Source organism: Ictalurus punctatus, chromosome 4 (assembly GCF_001660625.3).
Source record: "Ictalurus punctatus breed USDA103 chromosome 4, Coco_2.0, whole genome shotgun sequence".
In the NCBI taxonomy this organism is placed as follows: Eukaryota; Metazoa; Chordata; class Actinopteri; order Siluriformes; family Ictaluridae; genus Ictalurus; species Ictalurus punctatus.
In genome coordinates this window covers 805,001-822,500 of record NC_071284.1, presented here as the reverse complement: position 1 = coordinate 822,500, position 17,500 = coordinate 805,001, and the positions used below count along the sequence as shown (strand labels likewise).

The window sequence follows — 17,500 nt, the reverse complement described above, 5'->3', positions numbered from 1 at the left end:
GAAACTGTGTGATTCAGGCAGGGGCGGAGCTTATTTTATATATATATATATATATATATATATTTATATATATATATATATATATATATATATATATATATATATATATATATATATATATATACACACACACACACACACACACACACACATCAGGGCCAGAAAAATATCAAATATATACAAAATCTTGAAATGAAAACAATAAAATGAAGATCATGGAAATATTTAATAATTCAGTTTATTATAACTGCACATTAAGGAACATTTTCATAGAACATTTTTTAGAGTAAAACTGCAGCAGTGTTTCAGCTGGAGGCGGAGCTTATTTCAGGGCCAGAAAAATGTACAATTCGTACAGAAGCCTAAATGAAAACGATTATCACCTGAATATTGCAATATTGCAATTTTTCGTGCACATGTAGGAACACTCGCATAGCACCTTTTATTAAAAAAAAGAATAATAATAAAAATTCTGGGGGCGGGGCTTATTTCTGGGCAGGGAAAATGTATACAAAAGACTGGACCGAAAACAATGAGAAGAATTAAACCCCCACTAATATTGCAGCTCCTTTAACTGTTTAGCGGACACTTGATGAACAATGAATTATCATGAAAGGTGGAGCTTATTTCAGGGCTGGAAAACTGTAAATTTCATACAAAAGCGTAAAAGGAAAAGTTGAATCACATCGCCTAAATATTGCTATATTGCAGTTTTTTAGTGGTATATTTAAAATATTTACTATTGCACATGTAGAAACTCCCATAACGCATTTTATTAAAAAAAAAAAGTATCTTCTGGGGGCGGGACTTATTTCAGGGCCAGAAAAATGTATACAAAAGACTGGAACGAAAACAGTGAGATGATTTGCACGGTACGCCTTTTAAACCTTACAGACTGCACCTTTAACGTCTCCTGTACGAACCACGTACTACTGATCTGATCATATTTTGATCTTTTTTTTCTCTTTCTTTACAAAAATGCTGGAATTCTTTTTTTATTATTATTTTATTACAGTTCTATAGTCCATTTTTTTTCCCTGCATGTGCAATGCCAGCTTCACCTTTCAATCCTGTGATGGTGGAGTGAAAGGAAGCCAAAAGCAGACGCCCAGAGAAGACTTGAATGTACAGGAATGGGGGGGGGGGGGGGCGCTGATGTAATCAGATGGACAGCGTGATGAATCCTCTTCTGATTTTATTATTATTTTTAATTTTTTATTTTTTAGATTTCTACAGCGCATGTGTGTGTGAGGACAAATCCAAACAAATGCTGCACGATAATTAAATTATCCATGTTTAACAACCGAATGTTGTATGCTGATTTTTCTTCATCTTTAGACGTTATTATTGTGCTGATCCTTAAGCTCTTGATGAGAAGTCAGTGTTATGAAGGGAATAAAACACTTTGTGTGTGTGTGTGTGGGTGGGTGTGTGGGTGTGGTGCTATTACAGGAAAATAACCGACAGGGTGGTGGTGTCGTGAAGCGGAGTTCCTGTTATTATCTCAAAGTTTATTTTATTATATTATATTTTATGACAGTGTTTTAATCCTCTTCACCACAGCAATTTTCCAACTATTACAATTCATCTTTCTTAGAGAAGGACTCATCTTGTGTTTTTATCCTTTTCCAGCTACATTTATTTTTTTCTAACCAAAAGAATATAAAGGTTCCTAGTGAGCATAGAGAAGAGGTTTATATTAAAATATATATTTTGGAACCGTAAAGTGAAAAAGAAAATTAAAGTAATCCCAAGATATAATTCAAAATAAAAGTGCTATTACTTTTTTTTTCTTTTTCTTTTTTTTTTTTTTAAATATAAGAGTCTTATTTGCAAACACACCAGGTCTGAACTTATTTTAGTTAATTAATTTTACTATACAGGATTATTAGTTATTATTATTATTTAGTCATAGTTATGTCTGATTGACTGTTTATTGGAATTAAAAGGCTTTAATCTAAACCTCAGTTGAACTAGTTATAAAGTATTCCATTAAACTCATTTAATATGAATAAAGAATTATTTTAAATCTGTTTTAGAGACATACGGATAGATAGATAGATAGACGGATAGATAGATAGATAATCATAAAATAAATGACGTCACTTTCTTTACAGAACAGAAGTTACGTGTATCTAAGTTACAACTAATTAAATGTAATGTATTTATTCATTTAATGATTATTGTACTGTAATAACTATATAATAGTTTTAAGAGATATAAATTCATTCTAACTAATAATTAAATGTATTAGTAATTTAAGAAATTAAACTAAAACAGTTAAATGTTTTCGCGTCGCCTTTTGACGTTTCTCCTTTTAGCCGTTAGATGTCGCTGTTTGTATGTCCCGCCTTGACGCTATGATTGGCTAGAAATTCATCCAGGAGTAATGCTTGATTGGTTGGCTGCTCGTGACCGTGCACTATTGGCCAATCTAGACGAAGAGGCGGGCTTTTCCGTCGGTAAATCGCTTCTACGTGTCCCCGGCGCAGAAGGAGAAGTGAGTGATTGCACGTCCGGTGGTTAGTGCGTTAAACCCGGGTTTGATCAGCTTCATCTCCGCTGTGTGAAGGACTGCAGGTTCCTGGGAACATGGGGGAAACGCGGTTACCAACACACATGTTTCTGTGGAGTCTTTCTGCCGTCTACATGTTCGCCTTCGCCTCAGTTTATGTGCAGATTCCCGGTGAGATTTTTATTCAGTTTTACTGAGAATAATTCTGCTGAGATTTCACACTTCTGCAGGACGTTTGGATAAAACAGTCCCTCAGAAAAGTCTACACAGTGCAAATGGTTAATGTGGAGCTGCAGACGGGGTCGGTTCTCTGATTTGGGGTTTTTGTTATTTTAAAAAATTCCTTTTTACACCCCTTTAATGTTTATTTACTCAAACCTTTCTGAACTCAGGAAACAACAGACTTTATACACACTGAACTTCAGTGCGCGGCTCATATACAAACACAGGCTTATTTTATATTATTTTACTCATTTCTTGCCATCAACATCTGCGTTCAAGTCTGTTTCTGGAGTTTATAACCCTAAAGAACGCTCCGGAAACATCAGTGTCATCTTTTAAAAGTGTAAAGTTGGACTAATAAACTTTAAATCATGATTACTATAATTAAAAACAAACAAACCTTTTATTAAACTCATTTGAGGGCGGGGCCACATATGAGCTCGGTAATGTTGTGACGTCACTATATAGTATCCACTCTATTCAACCAATCACATTCAGTATGCGCATTCATCTCTTAAAGTGCACTTATTAAGGTTTTACAAATATTCCCTTTCATGTAGCGTGTTATATACGTATACGTTTGTGAATGTAAAAAGTCTGCAAAGTTTCAAAATTCAAAGCGCACGACAAACGGAGTTATCGACACCCGAAGGAAAGAACCGATTCTGAACAGCTGAATCGAGTCGTCAGTGATTCCAGACTTTACTTCCTGTACTGACCTACGTAGGTTCGTAACAAAAAAACCCCGCCTCTGGTCTTCATCGGCTGCTCTCACAACAGACTGATACATGTGACCAATCAGAGCAGAGTATGCTCCCTGAAAGGAGGAGTTTAGAACGAATCCTTTAGATCGGATCATTTAACGAGTCGTCTGTGACACTGGGGGGATAAAGGTAACGCTGTAGTTTAAATTATGAGCACGTTAAAGTGTTTTTTTGACCTCGGATGCACGTAAATATATTGTATGAGAGCTTTAAAATAAAATTGGGCACGCTTCAAACCCATAATAAGTGCACTTTAAGGGGGAGGAGGTTAAATGTAGATTTTTAAGGCGACTCTCAGTTCTTCTTGGGGAACTCTTGTACAGTCTGTGTCTCTATCACAACAGGTTCCGAGTAGAATACTTTTAGGAAACTCAGAACCTTTAATTATCTGATGAACCCTTAGTGTTTCTTTATCGAAGTAGAACTCCGTTTGTAAGCTAAGAACCCTTAATTTTCCAAAGAACCTCTAAAGAAACCTCTTTTCTTTTAAGAATGTCTGTATTGACTGGGTAGTTGACTTTTAGCTCTTGGTACTTGGTACACGCTTGGAAAAGGGGCTCTTTAAGGGTCTATAGGATAATTAAGGGTTTTTATTTTCCTAAAAGTCAAGGAGTTTAAATTCTTCAAGGGTTCTTATTTACCTAAGGGACTGTTTATAAATTTTTTAAAGGGTTCTACTTGGAACCTTGTCTAATATGGAAAGTTATAGGGGGGATTTAATATCTAAGGGCTCACTGGATAATTAAGGGTTCCTGGTCTCTTAAAAGGGTTCTCTTTGGAACCTGTTGTGAGAGTGAAGCTCTCTGTTGTTCCTAGGTTCTTGTGAGAACCCTTAAGTGTTGTAAATTTTCCGTGGTTATGATCCCGATGTCCCTCCGTGACTGTTATTCTCCGCAGGACTGTACGGTAACGAGGGCATTCTCCCGGCGAGGTGGACGCTGCGGGTGGTGGGGAAGAGCTTGTGGGAGCGGCTGAGGGACACGCCCACTCTGCTGTGGTTCGGTCCGCAGCTCGGGCTCGACACGCAGCACTGCATGGAGCTGCTGAGCCTGAGCGGAACGGTTCTCAGCCTTGTGGCCATGACGGTTCCTGCCCTCAGAGACTGCAGGCTTTACCTCATGCTGTGGGTTCTCTACCTGTCTCTGTACCAGGTAACACCTCCACCTCACTCCTCCATCCGATCTGATCACCGCTGTACTGCGATGAAAACTTATTACACAATGCTGATGTTGAACTCTGGATTCTGATTGGTCAGAAGGTAATGCGCTCATTCTAATGTCTTATCGTTTCTATAGTAACAGCGCAATCACAAGGACTCGTACAACAGATGGATTTTAAAAATCCTACAAGTTTTCCGTAAGGAGAAGTGCGTTTATGTAGCGTGTATGGAAGGAGTCTCCAGTGTCAGCGCTGTGTAACAGTCAGAGGTAACGCTGTAACTCTTCCAGACAGAGGAGGGTGCTTCCTAGTTTACCCTGGAAGTAGGCGGGGCATGTAGGGCCCAGGGCATTTCTAATTCGCATATTCATGGAGTCTGTGAATATGATACAGAGATCTCAAAAGTTTACACACCCCTGTTAAAATGCCGGGTTTTTGTGAGGTATAAAAAAAAAAAAAGAAAATAAGATAAATGATGTCGGAACTTTTTCTACCTTTATTGAGAAATTGTATCCTGTTCATTAAAGTGAAAACCAATAAGAATCCTTTTAGGGGGAAAATGAAAAATAAAATAATGTACAATAATCTGGTTGCATAAGTTTGCACACCCCTAAACTAATACTCAGCTGAAGCAGCTTTAGGTTTTTTGGCAGCGTTCAGCCTCTTTGGGGAAGAGTCCATCAGTGTGGAGCGTCTCGACTTAGTAATATTTTGCCTTTGTTCCCTGTAAAGCGTTCTGACTCTGTCAGAGTGTCTGGGCTTCTCCCGTACACGACCCTCTTCAGATCACACCACAGATTTCTGATTGGATTTAGGTCTGCACTCTGGCTGGGCCGTTCTGAGACCTTGAGCGTGTGCTGGTGAAGCCGTTCCTCTGTTGATCTGGAGGTTTTGTTTCGGGTCGTTGTCGTGCTGAAAGGTGAAACTCCTCTTCATCTGAAGGGTTTTAGCAGGAGACTTAAAGTTTTGTGTCGGAATTGACGGGTATTTGGAGCTGTTCATTATCCCCTCCACTCTGATTAAAGCCCCAGGTCCAGCTGAAGATAAACAGCCCCAAAGTCTGATGCTGCCCCCACCGGGCTTCACCATGGGGACGGGGTTCTTTTGGAGATGTGATGTGTTTTTGTGCCAAACGTATCTTTTGGTATTCTGGCCAAAAATTTCAGCTTTGGTCTCATCAGACCATAACACATTATTCCACCTGGTTTGGGAGATCGGATGTGTTTGTGATTTATTTTTTGGTTGAAAAGCCCTCCGTCCTGCCCCCCTACCCCACGGCCCAGAGATATGAAGAATTTGGGAGATTGTTGCCACATGTTTGGAGCAGCCAGTACTTGCCAGAAATTGCTGCAGTTATTTTAATGTTGCTGTAGGCCTCTCAGCAGTTTTCTCCTGATCTTCTCATCAATTTCAGAGAGACGTCCTGTTCTTAACGGTGTCCCTGACGTGCCATATTCTCTCCACTCGTTGATGATTATCTTTAGTGTTCCATGGTCTATCCAGTGCCTTGGTTTGGAAATTGTTCTGTAGCTCTCTCCTGGTTGATATTTTTCGACAGTGAGATCCCGTACCTGCTCTGGAAGCTCTGTGAGGCCCGGGGCTTTTCCAGACGGATGTCACCAAGAGGATGTCAGGACAATCCTATAGGAACAGCTGGACTGTATTTGGGGTTAATCAGTCACTTTAACTGATGGCAGGTGTACACTAATTAGTGTTTAACATCAGCTTGAATGTGATTGGTTGATTCTGATCACTGCCTCGTTCCCAATAAAACAGTCTGGGGAGATTTGAATATAATTTTGTTAATAGTAAGTTTCACCAGAGCTCGTGGTGTAAAAGTAGAATATTGGCATGTGGCCGCTTGGTGGTGTTGTCTCGGGACGTGGAATAAAACAAAATTCTAGCTAGATGTGTTTCTGCATCATAAATGATAAGAGCCAATCAAATTCCAGTATGTAAATGTGGTAGATTCCAGACGATTTAACTCTTTAAAGACTCTGATTTTACCTCCACGCTGTTTCTGCAGGTCGGCCAGGTCTTCTTATACTTCCAGTGGTGAGTACTGATTTACCTCCAACGCTAATTAGCATGTGTTGTGCTGTGTGTGCTGCTATTAACAGAAACCAAACATTTACGATGGTCTCAATGACATTCAAACACGTCAGTGTGACACACATCAGCATAACACACACTATAACATCGAATGTTATTAGCATCATACACACTCTTTCTTAATTCATTTATTTATAACCCTATCCTGTTGTATCTCTCTCTCTCTCTCTCTCTCTCTCTCTCTCTCTCTCTCTCTCTCTCTCTCTCTCTCTCAGGGATACCCTGTTGTTAGAGGTGGGCTTCCTGGCCGTCCTCATCGCCCCCATGAAAATGCCGTGGGTGTGCAGGTTGGGTTTCCACGACGGCGTGACCTTCTGGCTGCTCCGCTGGCTGCTCTTCCGCCTGATGTTCGCTTCCGGGGTCGTCAAACTGACCAGCCGCTGCCCCACCTGGTGGGGTCTCACAGGTCAGCCCGAGTCGAAACCAGTACCTTTATCACATGAGGTTGCAGGAGGCGAGGTTTTATCAACTGTTACTTACAATGTTGTTCCATATACATAAACCTGATTTATTAATTAATTCATATTTACTCATTAAAACCGTCAGATTGTCGTTAAAATTTCATTATCCTCCATAAACATTCAGTCTTCATTCAGAATTCCTCTTTAGTCCATTTTACACCCACCGGACCACAACGACACCACCGTTCTGTCATTAAACGTGTAAATGCAGCTGTTTGTTTGGAAAAGTGTAAAATCCTGGAGTAGAAGAGAGAGGTGGAAAGGTGTAAAGTCCTGGAGTAGAAGAGAGAGGTGGAAAGTGTAAAATCCTGGAGTAGAAGAGAGAGGTGGAAAGTGTAAAGTCCTGGAGTAGAAGAGAGAGGTGGAAAGTGTAAAGTCCTGGAGTAGAAGAGAGAGGTGGAAAGTGTAAAATCCTGGAGTAGAAGAGAGAGGTGGAAAGTGTAAAGTCCTGGAGTAGAAGAGAGAGGTGGAAAGTGTAAAGTCCTGGAGTTCCGGTCCCTTTACACGTTCCTGAAGGTTTTGTGGAATCCATACGCCATCAGAGACGCACAACTACCACAAACTCTTCCCTCTGAAAAAGTAGCTCCGCCTCTGAAAGGAGCGATTCCACACGTTTACAGCTCCATTAAAGTAAGTGTGTGTGTGTGTGTGTGTGTGTGTGGCAGCGATGACGTATCACTACGAGACGCAGTGTATCCCGACGCCTCTGGCCTGGTTTGCCCACCAGTTGCCCGTGTGGTTTCAGAAACTCAGCACCGTCGGCACCTTCGCGATCGAGATCGCGGTGCCGTTCCTCTTCTTCAGCCCCATCCGCCGTCACCGACTGTTTGCTTTCTACTTGCAGGTGGGTGGAGCTTGTGCATGGTGTTTTTCAGTGTGTGATTGGATGAACAGTTGCCTCTGTAATGTGTGTGTGTGTGTGTGTGTGTGTGTGTGTTGGACAGATCTTACTGCAGGTGCTGATCATCCTGTCTGGGAATTATAACTTCTTTAACCTGCTGACCATCATGCTGTGTTTCTCTCTGCTGGACGACGAACACGTCGACTTCTGGCTCTGCAGACGCACGCAAGCGAAGGAGAAGAGTACGAGCTTCGTCTGCTTCTTTAAACATTATATTTTAGTTGAGTTTCTCGCGTGTCTGGCGTCGTCTCCTCCTGCATCTAAGAACATGACGCTACGCATATTTTAATTATAATTAACATATAATTCCGATTAATTCGAGTGATTATTTAACCAAATCCGTAGCGTGAGACGTCACACCTCCACTTCTGATAAACCTGCTGTGATGACTATGAGTGTGGGTGTAGATGGAGTCGGATTAAGAAAGACACTGTATTTTTTTTCCATTTATAGTTACGATAAATTTGTGGAATGCCTGTAAAACTAATTAGCTCCTGTTCTCTCTTTAAAAAAAATAAAATAAATAAAAACCCACGGGAAACCGCAGAAGCGTAAAGTCCTCGGTCCTGAAGACGTTGGAAAACGTAAACGTACAGCTTCACCCCTGACACTGGAGACTCCTTCCATAAATGCTAGATATGCAGCGTGTCTCCTCACAGATCAACAATCACACGGGTTTTTTTTTGTTTGTTTGTTTTTTAACGATTACACACGTACACGTCCCTGTGTATGAGCTGTTACTATAGAAACGGTAGCATATTATGTGGAACGCATTAATATAAAAAACGCCCGAGCGTTCTACGGACGTACTGCGGAGACTCGTGTAAAACTGACGCTGTGTGAATAGGGCTTTGGGATCTCATGTAAACGATGTGCTCTTGCGTCAGGTTCCCTGCAGGCCGCGTTGGCGTGGGTGTGTGTTGTGGTCGAAGTGTGTGTTTACGCACTGCTCGGCTACTGGACCGTCCTCTACTTCGACCTGCAGGTGGACTGGGACAAGAAAAGAGTCTTCTCTAAAACAGGTGCTGTAAAGGTCCTGCTGTTTATCCTACACAGTCCTGAGCAGCTTAGTAAAATGTTTGTTTGTTTGTTTGTTTGTTTGTTTGTTTTAGCCTTCACGCACTATGAGTTTCACAGCTTCCTGAAGGCCGCGATGGTGCCCAGTATTTGGATCGGGGTTCTGTCTCTCACCTGGGAGATCATCACTGCCATGTTCAGGTGAGACATGGGGAACGGTTACCGTGACGACAGTAATGACTAACGTATGATGAAATAAAACATTGTAAGATCTATATTAATGAAGTAAAGCGTCTCTCTGAGGTCAAATTTCAATATTAAAAAATAAAATGACGATTTTGCCGTTAATGTGTTGCTTTCGGTGATTGTTTCCTATAAGCTTTTTTATTTGTTATTTTTTTTTAATGTGTTTCTGTGTATATGCTGTTGTACAATTGGTGATGAACAGCTCTGTTAGCCCCGCCCCCAAATTCCATTACTGTCCATTTTTATTGTTTTAAAGCCTTAATTATATTCTCTGAAAGAAAACGGTTAGCAGTTATGTCCTGCAGGTGGCGCTGTTATTCAGCAGTGTGTATAAAGTGTAAGGCGAACGGGGTTTTCTACAGATCTGTGCTGAGACTTAGCATTTAAACACTAATACTGAAGTTATGTGTATAAAGTATGGTGTGTGTGTGTGTGTGCGCGTGTGTTCAGGAGTGCATGTGTGAGAGGTGTGTTTTGGCGTCTCTGGACTACGATGCAGTGGGGCATCTTCTCTGCAGCAGCAGCCTCCATGTTCGCCATCAGCCTGGTCAGTGACTTTATTCAAGTTCAGATCTTTGTCCATTATTCACTGTTTTATACTCCATCTGTCTGTCTGTCTGTCTGTGTGCGTGCCCGTCTGTGTGCGTGCCCGTCTGTGTGCGTGCCCGTCTGTGTGCGTGCCCGTCTGTGTGCGTGCCCGTCTGTGTGCGTGTCCTTCTGTGTGCGTGCCCGTCTGTGTGTCTGTCTGTGTTCAGGTTCCATACACCTACCTCGAGTCCCAGGCTCACTCTAACCTCTGGCCAGGTGTGCGCAAGGCGTTTGAGTCGACTAATCGCTTTCCGCTGGTGAACTCGTACGGTCTGTTCCGGAGGATGACGGGGGTCGGAGGTCGTCCCGAGGTCATCATAGAGGGCAGCGTGGACGGCAGCACGTGGACGGTCAGTACTGAGGTTCAAACTCGCGGCCATACTCGCGCTATACTCCACGCCGCTGTTAGGAATAGTGTGTATACTGTACGTTGGGATTCTCTGACTTCCTGTCACATGCTTCTCACCCGCTGTGTGTCTTGTAGGAGATCGAGTTCATGTATAAACCAGGGAACGTGAGCAGAGCGCCCCCAGTGGTGACTCCTCATCAGCCCCGACTCGACTGGCAGATGTGGTTCGCGGCTCTCGGACCTAGCACGCAGAGCCCGTGGTTCAGCAGCCTCGTACGCAGACTCCTGCAGGGGAAGAGGGACGGTGAGGGGACGCAGGGGATACATGAGGGGTACAACAGGGTGTAGTTTAATTAATCATGTATTTACTGTGTGTGTGTGTGTGTGTGTGTGTGTGTGTGTGTGTGATGCAGTAATAAAGCTGATCCAGAGAGACGAGACTCAGTACCCGTTCATTGCCCAGCCTCCAGTCTACATCCGTGCTCATCGCTACAAGTACTGGTTTACCGAGCCTAAAGAGGATGGGTGAGAACGCACCACGCCTACTGTACCTTTTATCTGTTTCAAATCCTCCGGAACGCCACGGGGCCACGCTCAACGTGTAAACCCGTCTGGTCTTTCATTTCCACACGTTCCTGTTTACGGGGCAGATTTCTTACACGGCGCTTTCTCAATACTTGTGTGTAAAACTGGTTTGGGGGGCGTGGCTACACATGGTCTCAAGAAGCTCTGCAGCTCTAGACCAGTCATGTCGAATATGCAAATTAGCAGAAAATGATGGTTCCTGAAAATTTCTTACAGCAAAACTTTCAGCTCGGGTAGCTGACGGACACGTGATGAAGTGCTCGTCATAACGTCTGAAATATGTTTAATACGCAGGTGAAAATAAATAAAAATAAATCCGCCTTTTTAGCTCATTTACAGCAGAAGGACCTGGGGGGCGTGTCTTAATTTACATATATTTGCATTTTTAATGAAGGTAAAGGTGTTAAAGATGTTCCCGGCCGGTTTTAGTCATTCCGTGTGTGTGTGTGTGTGTGTGTGTGTGTGTGTGTGTGTGTGTGTGTGTGTGTAGGTCATTACCTCCGAGGTGGTGGAGGAGGATCTACGTGGAGGAGTTTTATCCGCCGGTGCGTCTCGGCGATGCGGTCCTGGAGGATACGCTGACTCAGCACGGCCTCAATATAAAGGTACACGGTGTGAGACTCGGACGAACCGTCCAACAGCTTAATGATCGCAGTTTTATTTTCAGGTTGTTTTGTCTTATTAACTCCACGTGCTGCTCTGAGAGAAGTGAGAACTGGAGATCACGTGCGTCCTGAACCGTTAAATGTAACTAGAAACAGATAAAAAGTGTTCTTTAATAAATAAATATTGTAATTGTTGGGAAGTTGCTGTGGTGTAAGAGGAATAAAACGCTCAGGGACGTGCTTTTAGGTTCCTCTAATATCCTGTGTGTGTGTGTGTGTGTGTGTGCGTGTGTGTGTGTCAGGATAAATCCCCCACACGGCGTGCTTCTGGTGGGTGGCTCGTACAGACGCTGCAGTCTGTAGGTGAACACGTGAGGGACGTTCCTGCTCACGTCCTGTTGTGGACCCTCTTCAGTTCAGCAGCTACCGTGTGTCTGATCAACTGTCTGATCTCACACACTCGTCCCCCGACACACACACACTCCCGGGAGGAGGAGGAGGAGGAAGTGAAGGATGTGAAGGATGTGGAGGAGGAACAGGAAGAGGAAATGGAGGAGGAGGAGGAGGAGGATGAGAAAGAGGAGTTTGTAAAGAGAAGTGATGAGAGCGAGGGAGTCGATGATGGCGAGACGGAGGAGAGTGTTCGGGAGAGGAAATGAAACCCCTCTTCCCCTGCACTTTTGTTATTTTCTAAAAGAATTCTAAATTAAATTTATTCCTATTATTAAACTCCTCCCCCGAGTCCCACCACCACACCACTCCGGGCCATACGCAGAAACATCCCCATCCCTACACGCTTTTGCAAAATGCACTGTGACTTTAAATTTACTCTACAAACAAGAAATTGTAGGTAAAGAGTTCGGAGTGAAACACTGGACCGAGGTGTCGGAGCTGCACGCAAACACTCGCCATCTCGTGACATCAGGGTCGTATTCCCAGCACTTAAACTCTAACACTCAAACTTTAGTGCTTGTTTTCTGTCCCATATTTAATCTCACACACACACACACACACACACACACACACACACACACACACACACACACACTCTCTTTTAATCCTGTGACTCGTCTGTAAGCTCGTATTAGAAATAAACGATGAAAGGTTCATTAATCTGCAGTTTTCTCCAGGATCCTGATTTGGTGGTCAGATTCATCACCTGCATGACAATCTGCTCTCATCTCCTCACTTCCTCCGCCTCGTTCATGCGCCGGCTCGTTTATTCTACTCCGTTCATCACTTTCATCCCATTGTGCCTTTCTTTCTTTCTTTCTTTCTTTCCTCTTTCACTTCATTTCTTCATGCTGTTTTTCCCCTCCGAGTTCGCTCGGACGTTTTTGTAACGTGAAGAAAAACACTTCGTTGTACATTTTATAATAAAACCGTTCACGCCACGCTGCTGCTGAGTTCTGGATTGTGATTGGTCAGGAGGTGGGGATTAGTTTTCCGTAACAGCGGCTCTGGCGGTGGCGCAGGTTTGTATTAGCGCCCTCGTTATCGTTTCTATAGTAACCGCTCGTTCACAGGGACGTGTACAGAGGACACTGCTGAGTTTTAAAGCGTGTAGCGTGACCCGCCGCGTCACTGGGGTATAATTTGTAACTTCTGTAACGATAAACAGATAAGAAATTGTCGTTCCTTAATAAATAGAAAATGGTAATGTTGGTACGTTACTGCGGTGTAAGAGGAATAAAACACTGGGACGTGCCGTTAGAGGAAGATAACCCGCGTCGGGGGGGTAACAGGAACTGCTGTTGTTATGGTAACACGTGGATTGTTTATTACTTCTAAAACTTTTTGAAACAAAGGGGTAATTAGTTTTAAAGTTTCAATCTGATGTGATCTATGACTTTATCCGAGTCTGTTTATTTCATTCGTGTTCACTGCACAGTTCCAACTTCAGGGAAAGAGAAACGGTGGAAAAGAAATAACAGTCGACGTCTCAGAAGGAAGTAGAAATGATTGCTTTTATTTATAATATATGCTTTAATGTATTATATAGAATTCATAATCAGGATTATGGAGGACTATACGGTCATAAATCTTACAGTATGAGCAGTAAATTTGTTGATTTGTGCTACAGTGCAGTTTGTTCCAAGATTTTTATGCAAATCTGATTCTTTAAAGCTGCAGTTTGTAAAATGTTCAATTCTTTAAACCCATGATACTCGTATCGTAATAACGCCTTTGAAAGCTGTGATTTGGGATATTACCAAACATCTGATTTTCTTCATTTGTTTCACACTTGAATTGACATTTTTCTGGCCCTGAAATCAGCCCCGCGCCCAACCCAGGAACACCTACTCAACCCCCTACATTCCTTTATTATTTATTTATTTATTTATTTATTTATCTATCTATCTATCTTTTTAAAGGAATCTCATAAGGTGTATGTAATTGCAAGTTTTGATTGTTTTCATTGTAAGTGCAGTTCCTCTCTCAGCCAGCTGTGAAAGTTACACACTGCTGCTTTAAGCTCATCCTGTGTAAGATCATCTCGCACGGCTGCTCGGCGAGGTCACCAGCGCAGGACTCCCGGGCAGTACTTATCGATGAGTGATTGGTAATACGGCTTCAGCTGCTCCACGTCAGGCAGGTCCGTGCTCTTGGTGTACAAATCAAACTTACTGGAACACACACACGCACACACACACACACACACACACACACACTGTTTATTCCGTACTGATATACAGAGAAATCATGCTGGTAAAGGATTCAGTGAAAGTGAATAACGAGGACGTACTTGAACTCTTTGACCCAGGACATCATACGGAGATCTTTGTCGTTACACAGGTGTGTGTAGTTTCCGTGTGTGTGCCAGGGGTAGAACGAGTGGAAGCGGATAATGTACAGACCCTGAGAGAGAGAGAGAGAGAGAGACAGTACTGTACATGGAGTAGACTATTCAGCCAGAGTGAAGAGATCATTATTACTGTACAGTGTGTGTGGAGTAAACGCTGGAGTCTGACCTCTTCAGGAATCGGACACTTGTTAAACTTCATCACCCGGTACAAATATTCTGTAATAGAGTGACGCTTTATTAGTTTATCAGCTTGCGATTATCTTCCTGGACCCTACCTCCTACATTTTAATATCAGTAATTATTATTATTATTATTAGTAGTAGTAGTAGTAGTAGTAGTAGTAGTAGTAGTTCGAGATGAGACTGTCCCACTTCTTTCTTTTCCGATACAGAGACACGTCTCATATCGTTTTCTTTAAAAACTGCTAAGCTTTAAAATGTTTATTTTAACTTCACAGCTAAACTCTTCTTTTTTTTTTCTTTCTTTTTACACAATAATATCTTGCACTGTAAATATAATCAAATCAGTCCTAACAAATGAGAAAACAGTTAAGTCTCTTCATATGTAAACACTAACAGTTCCAAAGCAAACTTCTTTTTCAAATCCAAATCCAATCTTTTAAAGTCATGGATATGATATAATTATAATAATAATATAATTAATATAATAATATCTCTACAGTGTGAGGCTTAAACATTAAAATAGTCATTAATTAATTATTAATTATGATTATATAAGTGTAGTGTATATACGCTATATATGTGGGACAAATGTATAAAAAAAATGAATTTCCTTTTAAATCAGCATTCCTAGGATTTCTGCATAAAACTAATTTGGGGGCGGGGCTACATTTAAGCTCATTTTGCGATTTACTCAAAGTTGACTCCTTTCACTGAGTAAACTTTTGAACCAATCACATCAGATATGCAAATTAAAATTGAGCAGCTTCCGAACCCGCATGCTAAGATTGCTAAGCTAACACCGTCTAATGTCCTAATGTTAGCGATGAAGACATGGTGGTAGTCATGTCGAAATATAAATATACGTTTTTAATGAAGTTTTTGCCGGTTGAATAAATCAGTGAGAAAACGAGGATGTAAATAAAGACTGAAATTAGACCGGTGTGATTAACGTGCGCTAGTTAGCGGTTAGCAAACCAGTTTTTCATTAGCATTCATATGCATGCGTGTTCATGGACGTTTCATTTGGGGGAAATGGTGCCGAGATGTTCTTAAATCATTTTTAGTCACTGTATGTAAATTAAACACGTATTAAACAGTAGATTAACTTTATACAGATTATTTTAGCAGATGAATCTGACATGCAGGGAACCGTAATGAACGCACCGTCGTGTCCCCAGGACATCAGAACGTTGTCCAGTCCACAGTGAGCTTCATAAATCCCACATTCTGTGCTGAGAAAAGAAAGTTTCCGCACCATGTGATCTTTTCCTTCCTTCACGCTCGTGCAGAGTTTAATAAAGGATTTTTACAGCTCACACTGTTTCTGTAGATGATGCCTGCACATGACTGTGTTTATGGAGCAGAACTGAGTATTCATGCTGGTGTGTGGGTTTAAATGTAATTATTCAGGGGGGAAAACAGCAGCACGGTGTGCGGTTATAGAAAAATAATCAACAACAGTGTGACGTGATGCATCCTGACGCGGAGCAGATTTTCTTCTAACTGCACGTCCTGAGGTGTTTTTTTATTCCTCTCATACCACAACAGCTACACTTTTATATTTATTAAAGAACGACACGCTATACTTTTTCTTTATCCATTTATAGTTACGTTTAACGTTGTTGAACGTCGTGTTGTCTCTTTATGTTATAGCAGCTCCTGTATAAACAGTCGTTCCCTCACCAGCATCTCGTTATTCTCTCTCCTGACGTCACAGCTTCACCTCGGACTGTCACAGAGCGCTGACACTGGAGACTCCTTCCTTACATGTTACATAAACATCCCCGTACTTTATCAGAGATTATACACGTTTTATTACCAGCTGTACTCGTCCCTGTGAACGAGCCGTTACTATAGAAACGATAAGGTATTAGAGCCAGTGCGTTAATATAAACCTGCGCTACTGTCAGAGCCGCTGCTATAGAGAACTCATCCCCACCTTCTGACCAATCACAATCCAGAACTCATCACTACCTTCTGACCAATCACAGTCCAGGACTCATCACTACCTTCTGACCAATCACAGTCCAGGACTCATCACTACCTTCTGACCAATCACAGTCCAGGACTCATCCCCACCTTCTGACCAATCACAGTCCAGGACTCAGCAGCAGCGAGGTGTAAGGGTGAGAAACTCACTTCAGTGTGTCGTTCTTGTTGTCTGGATTCTCCCCAAACGTCGAGTCTCTGAAAACGATGGAGTTCTGAAAGCGGCAGCCTACAGGATACGTGTCTCCCACTACAGCCCACTGACACACACACACACACACACACACACACACACACACATGTGCAGGGCAGCAGTTGTGAGATGTCCTGTCTGTATAATTATCGTTGGGGTTTTATGTGAATGGATTGTCGGGTACCTGAGGTTCTCCCCATAAGGCCATGATTTTGCCGATGTCATGAATGAGACCAACCAACTGGAACCAGTCTGGAAAAGGAGAGAACGTTCTCTTCAAAACCCGAAAACACCTGAACAGTAGAGCGCCTGAATGCTAAATTAACAGTCGAATGATTGACAGGTGAGTACAGACGCCTTCTTGTCCTCATCATGTGTCCGTGTCCTTTACAGAGTCAGGGACAGGTCAGAGTCTCTCATCTTAATAAAGACTTCTACTCGTAAATATTGCTTACTGCCGCTTTAATCCTCTCGTTGTGTTTTTATAAAAATCAGAACATTTGTGGTCATTGTATTTACTGACTGTAACCAGAGATTCTCTGTCGTTTGTGAAGGCCACGCCCAGTCCTCACCTTTATCAGGATGTTCCTTGCGGATCCCCTCGGCGGTTTGGAAGGCGTGGTAGGAGTTTGCGAAGTCGACATCAGGGTCAGATTCATCCACCAACTGGTCCAAACACTCGATGCTCTCCATCACAGTCATACGAGCGTGAGTGCAACCCGCCCACTCTGCATGCTGGGGTCAGAGGTCAGAGGTTACCGACAGAGATAAATGATCATTATATAGACTTGGTTGAATGATAGTCAA

At 42.3% G+C, this 17,500-nt stretch overlaps 4 protein-coding genes across 17 annotated transcripts in view; 2 read left to right on the top strand and 2 right to left on the bottom strand.

Annotated features, from left to right (window-relative positions):
* Positions 1–1,304, top strand: part of c2cd5 (C2 calcium dependent domain containing 5) — a 33,180-nt gene extending 31,876 nt beyond the window's left edge. For all 13 annotated transcript variants that reach the window (XM_053677801.1, XM_053677806.1, XM_053677804.1 and 10 more), the window contains one exon: positions 1–1,304. This exon is cut by the window's left edge and continues 751 nt beyond it. The gene's annotated coding sequence lies outside the window, so the exon portion shown is untranslated.
* tnni1c (troponin I, skeletal, slow c) overlaps positions 1–17,500 on the bottom strand; it is a 76,326-nt gene that overhangs the window by 40,075 nt on the left and 18,751 nt on the right. The gene's annotated exons all lie outside the window — the stretch shown is intronic.
* lmf2a (lipase maturation factor 2a) lies at positions 2,449–12,917 on the top strand. Its single transcript, XM_017465477.3, has 14 exons — positions 2,449–2,686; positions 4,399–4,652; positions 6,686–6,714; positions 6,987–7,177; positions 7,898–8,076; positions 8,177–8,315; positions 9,021–9,155; positions 9,246–9,351; positions 9,847–9,943; positions 10,152–10,334; positions 10,469–10,637; positions 10,747–10,858; positions 11,409–11,523; positions 11,826–12,917. The coding sequence occupies exons 1-14, from the start codon at positions 2,593–2,595 to the stop codon at positions 12,180–12,182; spliced, it is 2,160 nt and encodes a 719-aa protein (XP_017320966.1). The 5' UTR covers positions 2,449–2,592; the 3' UTR covers positions 12,183–12,917.
* Positions 13,473–17,500, bottom strand: part of miox (myo-inositol oxygenase) — a 5,132-nt gene continuing 1,104 nt past the window's right edge. For both annotated transcript variants that reach the window (XM_047152497.2, XM_047152498.2), the window contains exons 4-10: positions 17,266–17,428; positions 16,878–16,945; positions 16,651–16,760; positions 15,676–15,743; positions 14,496–14,545; positions 14,270–14,382; positions 13,473–14,150 (exon numbers count right to left, since the gene is read on the bottom strand). In XM_047152497.2, the coding sequence (XP_047008453.2) occupies positions 14,042–14,150; positions 14,270–14,382; positions 14,496–14,545; positions 15,676–15,743; positions 16,651–16,760; positions 16,878–16,945; positions 17,266–17,428 (681 nt within the window). In that variant the 3' untranslated portion in view covers positions 13,473–14,041. The remainder of the gene's footprint in view (positions 14,151–14,269; positions 14,383–14,495; positions 14,546–15,675; positions 15,744–16,650; positions 16,761–16,877; positions 16,946–17,265; positions 17,429–17,500) is intronic.